General features: G+C 39.2%; 1 protein-coding gene across 1 annotated transcript in view; it reads left to right on the top strand.

Moving 5' to 3' along the window:
- LOC134675367 (disintegrin and metalloproteinase domain-containing protein adm-2-like) overlaps positions 1-14,323 on the top strand; it is a 51,960-nt gene that overhangs the window by 466 nt on the left and 37,171 nt on the right. The window contains exons 2-4 of the mRNA XM_063533579.1: positions 42-211; positions 13,020-13,191; positions 14,057-14,193. Of these exons, the coding sequence (XP_063389649.1) occupies positions 42-211; positions 13,020-13,191; positions 14,057-14,193 (479 nt within the window). The remainder of the gene's footprint in view (positions 1-41; positions 212-13,019; positions 13,192-14,056; positions 14,194-14,323) is intronic.

The raw sequence follows: 14,323 nt of genomic DNA, 5'->3' as shown, positions 1-14,323 counted from the left end.
TATTCCACTTTACTCAAATCGATTTCGTTATTTTATCCCAGGTATACGCTCCTCTGAACATTTTCATATCCCTGGTGGGTGTCGAGGTGTGGACGGAGAGGGACAAGATCACGCTGGACGTGGACAGTGACGCCACACTCAAAAACTTTAATGAGTACCGGAGCACGGATCTCATACACAGGATACCTAATGACAATGCTCATCTGCTCACGTGAGTTACAAAGTTGATGCTAGTATTAAAAAGTATCAAGCTAGGTCAATGAACGAGGTATTGGGGGCCATGGGGACAAACCGCGAACATCGAAATTTCGTTATCTTGTAAGTATATAGAAGCGGTGGTGGCCGAGTGGATCTGACGTCCGAGTCGTCCGACTTTCAATTCAGAGGTTCAAATCCTGGCTCGTACCAATGAGTTTTTCGGAACTTATGTATTTTATTTAACTACCACTAGCTTTTCGGTGAAGGAAAACATCGCGAGGAAACCTGGGGGTGTATTCGAGAAGGCACATTTGACGTATCATGAGGATATCCAGTTGATACTGATAAATCATGACTTGTCGAATTGCGTACAATCACCACCTGTCAGTGAACTCTATCCACACTAGAGGTGGGGCGTTGTACTGAAATAGTTATTGGGACAGGTTTTTCTTAATGGACGACTTTTCGTTTGTCGAGTATTTAAAAGCAAGTACTTTAATTTTCGAAATATAACAGATATGAAGTTGCCAACACCTCGTACCTCCATTCTTACCTTTACTTTAAATAATTTTTTTTTGTTAACTGACAGTCGTCTGGGTGTCTGTTGGATCAAAAAATTATGGAAATAATTTTTACATTGTTAATATCTCATTTGATTAATGGCCTTGACTCAAAAAGTCACGATACGTCAGATCCCTACTAATGAAAAGTCGATATTTGCATAAATAACCTTTATTTGTAAAACGCTTAAGTACGGTAAACACGTAAATTGCCTTTTTGGGGTGGTACACGTAAAACTGGTACTTTCATAGAAACGTACTTTTGGTACGCATTTTGCCAACGTGTCCCAGCTCTAGTTAGGATCACAATGTATCGCAAGTTGTTACATTTGACAACTTGCGATCGCAACTGTCAATGATACTAGACTTTTTTGTCGATGGGTATGGCTGCCATCACGCTGCCATGTTTGGATTTATGACATTCAAAAGGGGATCCTACGGCATAGAGTAAACTGCATTCTTATTTTTCTACAATACTTTGATTCTTCTACTGGACGCAAGATGGAGTTAGCAGTCAAATTTCGATCTTGGCGTTATAAAAATAAACCGCAAGAACATGACATGCAGTTGCGTGGGTGTAGATCCATCATGAAACGAACATGTGACAATTGTCTATGATTTAAAAAAATATTGACAAATAACATAAAGCAATACATATACTTCAAAATGGCAAAAAGAAAACAGATATTATAAACATACTTACAAATCATATAGGTAAAAAGTATAATTTTTAAACCAATGGTCGTGGGTCGTAACCCCGGCTATTAACAATGAACTTGTTGTAACTATCTTAACCAATTGCTTTTCTGTGAAGTATAATATCATGAGGAAGATGGAGTAGCCACAATAAGGTATATTTCTCCCCTCTGGGTTAGATGGCAGGGAGAGATAGTGAAGAATGCGGCAAAATAAGCATTTATTGTGTTGTTAAAAGCCCTAAGCCATGAGCCAGGGTATTAATTATATGTTAGGTGCATGATTAGGGGCTAATCTCTGGAAAACCGGAGCTTCGGCGACTAGTTGCCAACTTTCCCAAGTCACTTTTACATCAGCTCCATTAATTAATTAATTCAGGTAAAATTCGTAAGAACTAGTGCCTGTGCCATTCTCTACATTGGAACTACTCATATTTTGCCACTTTAGTAGCCTCGAATTATAAAAATAAATAAATAAATAAATATTATAGGACATTCTTACACAGATTGACAAAGTCCCACGGTAAGCTCAAGAAGGCTTGTGTTGTGGGTACTCAGACAACGATATATATAATATACAAATACTTAAATACATAGAAAACACCCATGACTCAGGAACAAATATCTGTATCATCATACAAATAAATGCCCTTACTGGGATTCGAACCCAGGACCATCGGCTTCGCAGGCAGGGTCACTACCCACTAGGCCAGACCGGTCGTCGTTGTTATTTGAGGCTTTCCATAAAATAAGGGTACGGCTTTATGCTTCAAATGCAACAAGGACGTTTTCATCTGAAATTCCAATAGAAATTGGAAATTCCAGAAGCCACATTTTTACAAGCTTTTATTTAGTTTCACTTTCACCTGCCCCGTTGTCTGTTTGTAACAATCAAATCTAAAGACCCACTTCCCGGGTGTTCAATTAAGCTCAAAATTTGCATACATAATCAAGTTTCAAGTAAGTAAACAAGTCAATAATCAAGTTTTCACAGATGTTTCGAATAAATATAGTTTTTTCAAAGGTCTCCTTTCAATCATAGACAGAGACAATCATACATTCTTTGGTTTACACTTTACACTAGTACTAGTACTACCACCCCCGTGCGCTGGTGGCCTAGCGGTAAGAGCGTGCGACTTGCAATCCGGAGGTCGCGGGTTCAAACCCCGGCTCGTACCAATGAGTTTTTCGAAACTTATGTACGAAATATCATTTGATATTTACCAGTCGCTTTTCGGTGAAGGAAAACATCGTGAGGAAACCTGCATACATCTGCGAAGAAATTCAAAGGTGTACCCAATCCGCATTGGGCTAGCGTGGGGACTATAGCCCAAGCCCTCTCGCGCTCGAGAGGAGGCCTGTGCCCAGCAGTGGGACGTATATAGGCTGAGATGATGATGATGAGATGATGACTAGCACCCAAAAGAAAAGGACGACTAAAGATTTCCCGGTTCTTACTGACTGACAAATTGGTTTGACCAACTATACACCGTGTTCTTTTTTAATTTCCGTTAATTTCAAGGGTGCATTCCTGGGCTTAAATTAAGTAACTTTCTCAAAGACACCGATATTCTAATAGGGAATATTACTGCATTGTTCTTCCGCCAGAGTGCATGACCGATCCATATAGTAAACAGTTTTTTGACAATTTTGACAAGTCTTTCAAATCGGGATTAAAATAAAATTGCTAAAGATATTAATATAATTCGACTTTAAAATAAGGTACTTACAAGATATGTTAATACAATAATGCATCAGTGCTGCGTATTTGGCTGCAGAAATCCAGGAAATCATTCATTTCCGAAAGACCAAAGTGTATGAAAGCTGTGGGAAGCGGCGGTACGTCGTAAAGCAAAAAAACCTCAAAGATATGTTCAGCACATTTAAAATCCGAAGATTTCATTGCATCTGAAAACTTTTTAGGTAAGAATTTCGAAATAATAGAATAACCGTCACATTTATTACCCAATTTTATTCTGAGCATAACCTAAACTTTGTTATTATTTTCAGGATCCAATTTTTTTTTTAACTATGCTATTTAGTTCTCTTAAACGTACTTAACCATACCACGAAGTTAACGGAATTCAATAAGAACACGGTGTATAACATTGATGGATCAAGGCGGTTTGTTTACAGCCTGCCGCGAAAGCCGAAAAGCGAATTTTCTTTATCTGCCGCTCTATGGCTCGGATATGCAAGAGTGATAGAGTGGCAGTTAACGAAATTTGGAATTTCGTGTTTCACGGTAGGCCCTTTGTTTGTGGTATTTTTTCCCAAAAGACGAATAGAAGTACGCACGATAAACGCCAAAAAGTTGGTATTTAAATGTTTATCATATTAATTTAAATGGTGGTTCTTGCTTGTGTGGTCAAGCAAATCTTGTCAGTTATAAAAGGCGCGAAATTCAAATTTTCTATGAGTCGATATCCCTTCGCGCCTACATTTTTCAAATTTGCCGCCTTTTTCTACTGACAAAATCTGCTTGACCAACTATACTGCGTCAAGCAAATCTTGTCAGTAGCAAACGGCGGCAAATTTGAAAAATCGCGGGTTAGCAACACTGTGTTCGAATAATTCGAAAATCGCGTGTCATCTTTGTTTTATCTGTGGAATGTGGATCGCGAATGACAGCCATCATCTTTGTTTACAATCTGAATAGATTCTATTTCCAGAGATATTTCTGCTGTGTCGCCATTAAATACCAATATATTAAATAAAATTGTGCTTAATCAAAGATAAGGTGCCTACAATGCTTACAGTTCCAAGATATAAATCTAATAAAATATTAAAATCCAATAGGACATCTACCTGCTGAAGCAATGATTTTATTCATTACATTCTTGTTTAACGGCATATTCCACTTCTAATTTTATTTTGAAATCTTCAAATTCACCACACACCGCTTTTAAATTGTCCGTCCATACCATTTAAATGCTATTTAATAACAATTTCAAACATTTTCAATAGAGAATCCACGAGTGCCAATTTGAATTGACGTACGTAACAGGGCGCGCTCAGCGGAAAAAAAAGTTTTGGTTCGATGTACATTGTACATAAACATAATTAAAAACAAACTTAGAATAAAATTAACCTAAAATTATAAAACTACCTAAAAAACTAAAACTAATACCTAAAAAAATATATATAACATAATGTGGGTGATCTAGCCGAATATGTATATATTAGGCTAGATCACCCAGGTCCGAACCCTGTGGAAGGGTTCCCATAAGGCTGGCTGCGTTCCCCCTTTGGATGGCTATGCCGATCCGTTGGGCGAGGAACGAGCCAGCCCTACGGTCCCCGGTGACCTCAAATATTTTTTTTGAAAGTTGCCGAACTAGTTTATGGGCCCCTGGGCACCACGGTCCCAGAGTTTCGGCTGCAAATGCCGCAAATATATGCCGGTCAGTGAGAGCTATATATTTGCGGCATTTTGCTGCCTCAGCAGCTGCGGCCGCCGCGCCCGCTCTCAATGATACATTGTACATTGCTGCTTTTCTTAGCGCAATACTACTCTTTGAGTGTTGCCCTACTTTAGTTTGCTTTTCATTGCTACTGACAAGATTTGCTTGACGCACTATATAAATATCACTATACCTTCAACTGCGGACTCAACCTTCACGTTATATTTTTTTTTTCAATATTCACGCTGTCATAGTAACGAAAATAATAAACACGTCAATCGAAGTCAAGAAAATATCCAAGAAAAAAATGCAAAATATATAAAAAAATTAGGAAAAAGGAAAATATTATACGTTATGTAAAGAGCTTTATTTTCATAAGTATAACCCAAGACTTAGTCGAAGATTTCAGAAACCAATAAGTATCCAGCAAGCACCGTCTGGCTCTTGCCTGGTGCTTGTAAGATATGGAAATACAATGCACGTACCTACATATAAATATGTGTAATCATGTGCCGAAGCATATTATTAAGAGGGAAGGGGATGTCCAGTTCTCCATACAAACGTAGTCGCAATTTTCCTCTCTGGATATTGATATTATGGAATATGGAATATCAACAAACTGACAGTGCTCAATGCGTTCTACTACATTCTACAAATTTAGATTTCAGCTTTCAGGTTTTGGCATTATTTTCTTCCATCAATCTCACGTTCTTCAGTGTTCATGTGTACAGATTTGTTCAGTTTCAGCACAGATTATAGTTACTTTATGGTTTCAGGAACGCGTGAAAAACGAAAGTTTAAAAGATAATAAATTTCCGATGGCTGTGGGAAAGTAACAACATTTTAAAGTATCGATAGAAGATAATCATCTATAAACTGTTTTCGGCTATAGCGAATACGTTTACCACTAAGAATGTCTCAAAGTAAAAAAAAGAAGTAAGTAAATTAACTATTAAGCTCATAAGTACACTAAGGTAAAATTGTCTAACAGTTAAAAAATAAACTATATAAGACATATACTTACTTACTTTCTTCTTGGGAATAATAATTTTTGATCGATAATAGGTAGTTGAAATTTACCAAACACTGTAAGTTTAGGGTTCCCTAGCTATAATTGCAAAAACGGAACCCTTAAAGTTTCGTCATGCTTGTCCGTCTATCTGTCCATATGCCACAGCAATTTTACTCAAAAACTATATTATAATGAAATTTCGAAATTAGGTATTTTTAATTTTGTAAACCACTACATACACGTAAGTTAGAATTTCAACCGGTTGGCGGTGGTGAACCGATTTGGATTTTTTTGAAATTATAGGTATATGTAGTTCCAAGTTGGTCCCGTTTTTATCTAATCCCAGTTCTGATGATGGGTCCATCCGAACACCTCGAATCTTATAAGTAGGCATACATATAGCGATTTTTGTGTTTTCATCAATAAAGCAAGTATTTACGTTCAAAAAAAGTGACATTTAGTGAAATGGATCTGCTCATAGGAGGTTTGTTTTTAGGGTTCCGTACCTCAAAAGGAAAAAAAACGGAGCCCTTATACTTAGGGTCACTCGTGCGTCTGTCTGTCCGTCTGTCTCAGCCTATTTACTCCAAAACTACTGGACCAATTAAGTTGAATTTTGGTACACATATGTAAATTAGTGACCCAAAGATGGACATAAGAATATTAAAAAAAAATTAAAATACATAGATAGAGCCAAAAAGTTACTTATCTCCGAAACAATAGTCTAAAATTTTGAAAAAATCTTCACCTGTAGATGACAGGAAAACATATTAGAAATGTGCAGTCAAGCGTGAGTCGGACTTATGTACGGAACCATAGAAACGCGAGTCTGATTCGCACTAGCCCGGTTGTTTTATATTACGTGTAGGTATGTTTGTAAGTAGAATTTTTATATACTTACCTTAATAGTTTTTCTTTAACCCACGAAGTAGTATGTAAAAGGGACCAAAATATGTAATAAGAGGAGTAAAGTAAATACGAGTATTACTATACGATATGTCCAAAAAAAGAGCGCTATGATAAGTACAAGTTATTTTTTAAGGTCCCGTACCTCAAAAGGAAAAAAACGGGACCCTTTAAGGATCAATTCGTTATCCGTCGGTCCGTCTGTGAGTCCGTCCGTCTGTCTGTCTATCCTAGGGTGTAGGTATCGAGTTGAAGAGGAATAAAGTAAATACTATTATCATTTACTATAAAGTACTTGTATGTCGAAAGAAAGAGCGCTATGATAAGCAGAAAGTAATTCTTTAGGTTTCCGTACTTCATAAGGAAAAAACAGGACACTTTTAGGATCACTTTATTGTCCGTCTGTCCGTCCGTCCGTCTGTCCGTCTATCCGTCTGTGCATCCGTCCGTCTGTCCATCTTTCTACCCATTTTCTACCTATCTCTGTGAATGATCATTCCGCAAGAATTTATTCCTTCTTCTTTGTTATGTTTAATCTGCAAGTTATTTTTAAGCATCATTTTAGTCGAGACCTATTTCTGGTGATGGGTTGCAGAAAGAAGAGACGAAACTTTTCAAATCTTTTATATATAGGTACTTATAGTATATTTTTACATTTGCATTTAAACAGTGCAATTTGGTAAATGGAACTTTTTCATGAAGACCAGAAAGTAACTTCTCCATGACAAGTATTTAATAGGTGTTTCGGCTTAGGCTTTTAATTATTTTTTATTTATGCCCTCCCGGGCGGGGAGAGAGGGAGGAAGAGAAACTGACCAAATTCCACGCGGGCAAAGCCTTGCTGGCCACAGCGAGTATATAATCACTCCACCTTACAAAACCAAGTCCCCCGCCGCGTCTGTTTGTGTATGTATGTATGTTCGCGATAGACCCAAAAACTACAGATCGGATTTTCATGCGGTTTTCATCTATCAACAGAGTGATTCTTGAGGAAGATTTAGGTGTATAATCTGTTAAGGTTTTGTGTAACCCGTGCGAAGCCGGGGCGGGTCGCGGGGTTGGTACTAACCAATATGGCGTAGTGGTATCGTCTTGGGTCGTCCTATTCGTTTTTCGCTAAGTTCTTAAATCAGCCCTATTCTGCTTTCGTCACGCATTCTACATTGAAAGCCACCGACGATTGTGACGAATGTAGAATGGGTAACAAAAGCAGAATAGGACTATTTTAAGAACTTGACGAAAAACGAACAACCACAACGGCGTTGTTGGTGTTCATTTTACGTAGGTATAGGTAGATAATCTTCAAAAATAAAACCATAGATACCTATAAAGCAGGTGTTATTGGCCCGTCTTTATACACCTGTATCCTGTGTACAGTTAGACATACAACCTACGGAACATTTTATTTAATTTGATGGGTGATGGGAGGCATGTTTGACCTTACAAATGACTGTGCCCAAACATTTCCGAAACATATCGAACGTTTTAGTTGCAGTTTCCAGTAGTGTAAAATAATTGGTATATTTTTCGTACCTCGTGTTATAATGTAAATATAATATATTATTTTTTTAGGTTCAATATACTGGGATTGGTTTTACTAAGAACGATGAGCGAGAAGCGATTAGAGCTATAAAACTGGAAACGAGTTGGGGCGCAAGCAGCGAGAAGCGAGTATATTAGTTCTGAAGGCCTACCGCGAACCACGTTCTACGTGTTCCCTCTTTGTCACACTTGTAAATTCGTACGTAAGTGTGACAGGGAGGCAACACGTCGAACGTGGTTCGCGGTAGGCCCTCTGATACTTCTGATAGTTTTGTCGTCCGGCTGCGACCGAAGCGAGTGTTTGAATGCGAGTTTGACGTTTTAAACACCGTATTTAAGGTTAATAAGGTCTACAAGCAAATATCAGCCTACGTGAATTAAGTATTGTAACCTTAGTCACAGAATAGAAGTACAGTGGAACCTCGATAGCACGGATCTCAAGGGAAACGCCAAAACTTCGTGTTAACGAGGTTTTGTCTTGTAGAGGGTATCGACTTAGAGAGGTTCTTGTAGGTTTTTGTTAGTCTTAAAAACACATTAAAATTCGTGTTAAGCAGGTAATACATAGAAACGTAAAACTACATTTTTTTTTGAGTTACAGAGGTTCGTTAGTAATATCGATATAGATGTTCTAAAACAATACGACTATTTTTTCTAGTTTCATGGTCTCTCCGACCGCCAAGCGAACATCGCTTACGCTACGTCTTACGTAGGCGAACAACGCGCGAACGCGGCGCGGCGCGGCGCGGCGAAATCAATCCTTTGATGCCCATAGAAGTGTCCTACGTAAGCGATCTCGTTGCGAACGCGGTGCGGCGCGATTTGCACGCGAATGTCAGGCGGCGCGGCGCGGCGCGGCGCGGCGGCGGCCGCTTTCGCCGCGCCGCGCCGCGCCGCGTTCGCGCGTTGTTCGCCTACGTAAGACGTAGCGTTAGCGAGTACCTACCGCTAAGCGATTTTACCGTTGACAGCTTAGATCGCTGCGAGTAAAGAGTGTAAAGAGAGTCCTCGCCGGCAATATGAACAGCCAGCGATCAACTATTAATATACCTATCTATTGTCTTTTACCGACACGGAATCTCTATCTTATCGCTTACACGCCTGTTGGCGATGCGCTCGTTATATCTGTACCTAGTTATGTTTTACTTATGAAAACTCATAGTCGTGTTAAATTAGCTTTTAATTCCTTAGTCTTAAGGTTGATATTTGTTTGTAGCATATCTAATGCAATCTGTTACTATGCGCCGCCAGGCAGTCCGCTGCTGGCTGCGAGCCTATGCACATACGTTTTCGTGACATTTTTGTAATTGTGTTTTTTCCGAAATACATCTTCGTGTTAGAAGTCGGCCTTTCCTTCATACGAACCCCATACAGTTAACAACGCCCTTGGTGCTTGGACTAGTGCATATCCATAGCTACTTAATATTACAAAGGCGAAAGTGCGGCTGTCTGTTTGTCTGTCTGTTACCTCTTCACGCTTAAGCCACTGAACCGATTTATTTGAAATATGGTGCAGAGATTGTTTGAGTCCCGAGGAAGGACATAGGATAGTTTTTATTCCAGAAATCATCCTTTAAAGCGGTGGAACTTTGTATGCATGGGCACTTAACACAAACTGCACAACAGACTTTGTCAATAGGAACTGTCCCGCCCGCACGGTGTAGCACCGGCGCTGGTGCACGATTTAGTTGGGTACATACAGATAGTTTGAGTCCCGGGGAACGACAAAGGGTAGTTTTCATTCAAGAAATCACCCATTAACTGATTGAATAAAATAATAGCTAGGTACCTACCTAAATTAATAATTCCACGCTGAAGAAGTTGCGGCGAAATGCTAGTATATATAACAAAGATGAGCCACTGAAAATATAATTGATGCACAATTAGACACCTAACCTATTTTTGTTGGGATATATTAATATCACTGCCAAAATAAGGTTAAAGGTGCCGCCCTGTAGTAGTAGAAGGTATTGTGATAAATATTTTTTATTTTCATATAAGTATATAGTATGGACGTTCCTAGATGGCACCAAGTTGCAACCAGAAAGCGATGTCACACGGCAAATCAAATCCTAAAGAATATAGGTATAATAGCAGCCATGTCAAAGGAAGATATACCTACCTATTCAAAGAATATTTATTCTTTGTCGTTTGATATGTAAAAATGTACGTCAGTAAGATGATATTAAGACTGCGTCGACCGTCCAATAGCACTCTCACTGAGGGAATTATGATTTCTAAAAAATACAAGGCAATTAATTAAACTGTCATATAAATGATCATATTAATATAATATGGATCCTATTTGAAAGCAATCCTACAATCATGATCAATTACGCCATATTTGTTAAGATTGTTGTTATTTAATTACCCTATGATTAAAAAAATAATTTAATTTATTTAAGACCAACAAAGGATCAATTTCGTCATTTTAATTTAAATCTTACAACGAATGTTAGTAGGTACACGACCGAACTAGATGCACTTATGGAAATTTCAGTAGGAGTAGCAGAGAAAGTATTATTGCTTGTCCTTGTCACAGTCTCACTTTTTGTTTGTTCCCCACAAAAAATTTAGTATGGTTTATCAACAAATAACCCGACCAAATTACGTAGATTATTTTTGGTATGTTGTCAGGAATGTTAAAACGTGTTTTTAATATTGTCGCTTTGCGAATGTTTTGTCCCTCACGAAGACACGCGTATGCTCATCTATGTAATACTAGGTCTATGTCGGACGTTCAGGCGGGAGGAGCAAAGCGAATGCACCCGTTCGTTGTTAATATACTATTTGTCCGCACAAAACGATTTGCCTCATTTTTTTTTAAGGACGATTAAGGAATGGAATGCGCTCCCGTCATCTGTGTTTCCTGGGAAATTTGACCTCGGTGTCTTTAAAGCAAGAGTGAATAGGCTATTATTACTTACTGAGCCGGTGAGCTCCATCATCTTCAGGCTCTCACTTTCAATCAGGTGTGACTAGAGCCAATCCCCGTTTAGTTTATTATAAAAAAATATATATACAAAGAGTTCTATTGTATTATTTCAGTAGTTAGTGCCTATACCCAAAGTGCGACATAAAAAGTAGAAATTAAATAAACTGGAACTAAAAATATGCCATACTAAATTGATGCCATTTTTAAGCATTTTACGTCAAAAAAGGGACAGTAACGTAGAAAGTGGCGCCCTCATTTATTTTCTACTAGTTTTTGTCAAACTGTTATTTGAGGCAGGAAATAGGCAACATTACGCAAAACCCTGCGTAGAGGACGTTAATAGCACATCCCAGGGCCTACCGCGAAACACAAATCGAAATATTGTTTTCTGCCTCTACTACTCTTGGCCATTCGATCGACAGAGAAGCAGATAACGAAATTTCGATTATCGCATTTTGCGGTAGCCCATCTGTAAACATAGGTACTGTAAGCAAATCACCTTGATGCATCAATGTCATAATGAAAATTGAAAGATACTGGGGGGGGGGGGGGGTCAGGGCTTTGCGCATAGCAAGACCGGGCCGGGCCCTCACCGTGCCACTCCCGAGCCCTGGTGATGACATAACGCTTTGCATAGAAAACGAAGCTCCGGTAGCTCCGGCGGCCCGGCCACAGCCCGGTCTAACCTGAGTTATCCTACTGGAAAAAACCGGAAAAAACGAAATTTTGTGTTGTTTTTTGTGTGTGCGATAAGCATTTAATTTTTTCCGGGATTTTCATCCCTGATTCCACCCAGTAATAAAAAAACTCACTTTTCTATATATGGTTTATGTACAACTGACTTTGCAGAGTATTACATAAAAAAAACTTGCGTGAATAGGCATTTTTGAGCGTTCATAGGTGAATGTGTGGAGTGAGCATTATTTGACGTGTAGGTGTGGGTTCAACAAAAAGAACGCTTGTCGATAAGGCGTTCGTGCTGTTAAAATTCAATTAATAATAGCCGTTATCGACCATCAACAGTGTAGTCCCCTTTTGATTGAGGGAAATTGTCACGTATAGTTCCACTACTCGCCGCCGCACCGTGAATAGCGCGTTAGTTCATCTATCGCTCACAAGATGTCATTAATTCCTGTAAACGTATATATTGAAAAAAAAAGCTTTACTCTACGCTATAAAATACCCTTTCGCACGTCAAAAACTCCAAGATGGTGCCCAAGCCCATGGACAAAAAAGTCTAGCGATAGTATCCACGCCTGTCAAAATTTGACATTAGCAATCCACAGTTAGGTGACAACCAAACCAAACCGACTTAACCGACCTACCCCGAGTTCAAAGTCATTATAAACCGTATAGTAGTGATAAAACAAAGTTGATTTTTTCTTACTTATTTTTTCGATCACAAGTTTGCGATAGAACGCGATTCCATTGAACATGTGATACAATCAACTGTTGATTTGATGTGGATTGCAAATGTCAGCTTTGCACGAGTGGAATAAGGCCCCTGCATACCTCCGCGAACATCAAACATCAACATTTATTCAGCAAATAGGCCACAAGGGCACTTACGTCAACATTGAATTTACACTGAATAAGAAATTCAAAGGTGTATGTGAAGTCCCCAACCCGCATTGGGCCAGCGTGGGGACTATAGCCCAAACCCTCTCCCCTCCCCCTACGTACCTACTATTCCTACTAACCTAAGCCTTAGGTATTAGGATTGTACCCCAATTTGAATTATATTTTTGTTTAATGTGTTTAATTCAGCCGGCAAAAATTCAAAGACGGCGTCGTTGGCAAGGCGCACGTAGGCATGATCTGTTCGACTGAGAAGTCAGCAGGTGTGGAGACCAACCACTCCAGCGTGTTTGGGATCGTGGCCATGACCATGGCGCACGAAATGGGCCACAACTTTGGCATGGGCCATGACGATGAGCAGGTATTTTTCAAACCCACCGTATGGTCTACCTAGGGGACATCTCTATCCTTTCGTTGCCTATACTGCTATCTTGCCGTTAATTAATCTTTCTCTGTCCTTCTCAGTAGAACGTTTCCAGAAAAACCGGGGAAGTGCGAGTCGGACTCGCGCACGAAGGGTTCTGTACCATAATGAAAAAAAGGCAAAAAAAAACGGTCACCCATCCAAGTACTGACCTCGCCCGACGTTGCTTAACTCCGGTCAAAAATCGCGTTTGTTGTATGGGAGCCCCACTTAAATCTTTATTTTATTCTGTTTTTAGTATTTGTTGTTATAGCGGCAACAGAAATACATCATCTGTGAAAGTTTCAACTCTAGCTATCTATCACGGTTCGTGAGATACAGCCTGGTGACAGACGGACGGACGGACGGACAGCAGTCTTAGTAATAGGGTCCCGTTTTACCCTTTGGGTACGGACCCCTAAAAAGGATAGAATCTGTTCGGAAAGAGAAAGAGTCGTGGACTGTATTGGGCTCCATACATTTAACGGCTCTCTCTTTCCGAACAGACTCTCGATGATGTACCTATATTCTGGCATGCTAGCTTTGTCAGTAGAAAGGGCAGAAAGTTTTAAAGGAGTAGGCGCGCAGGATCTATTTTCTGTAGGGACCTACTAATTTTGAATTTCGCGTCTTTTCTGCTAAAGAAATTAGCTTGCCACTGCCAGTATAATAAATAACCCTTTAGATACACTTATTAAAAATAGGAGCAAACAAATACCAATCCCTGTTTCAATAAATAAATTAAATTTATGTATTTAATAATGGAACCAACCGCAATTGATAAATATTTAAAATCTATGATGTATCTATTACTTATTTCCAGGATGGATGCGCGTGCCCAGACAAGCGGTGCGTCATGAGCTCATATACCAGCGATTCCATTATTCCCGTGCGCTGGTCTTCCTGCAGCCTCAGGAATCTCAGTCGTTCTTTTGAAAAGGGCTTTGACTACTGTCTACGGTGAGACTACTGTGTTCTACTGAAAAAAAAAATATTTTAGCTTTATGGTTAATAGGTGTCCTGAATACTAGAGTTAGATCAAGAAAAGTCTGTAGTGCTTTTAATAGCCCACGCAGTGCAAGTGTTATTT

Source organism: Cydia fagiglandana, chromosome 21, assembly GCF_963556715.1.
Source record: "Cydia fagiglandana chromosome 21, ilCydFagi1.1, whole genome shotgun sequence".
Lineage (NCBI taxonomy): Eukaryota > Metazoa > Arthropoda > Insecta > Lepidoptera > Tortricidae > Cydia > Cydia fagiglandana.
Note: the sequence above shows the minus strand (reverse complement) of the source record. Positions and strands in the feature narration are given on the sequence as shown.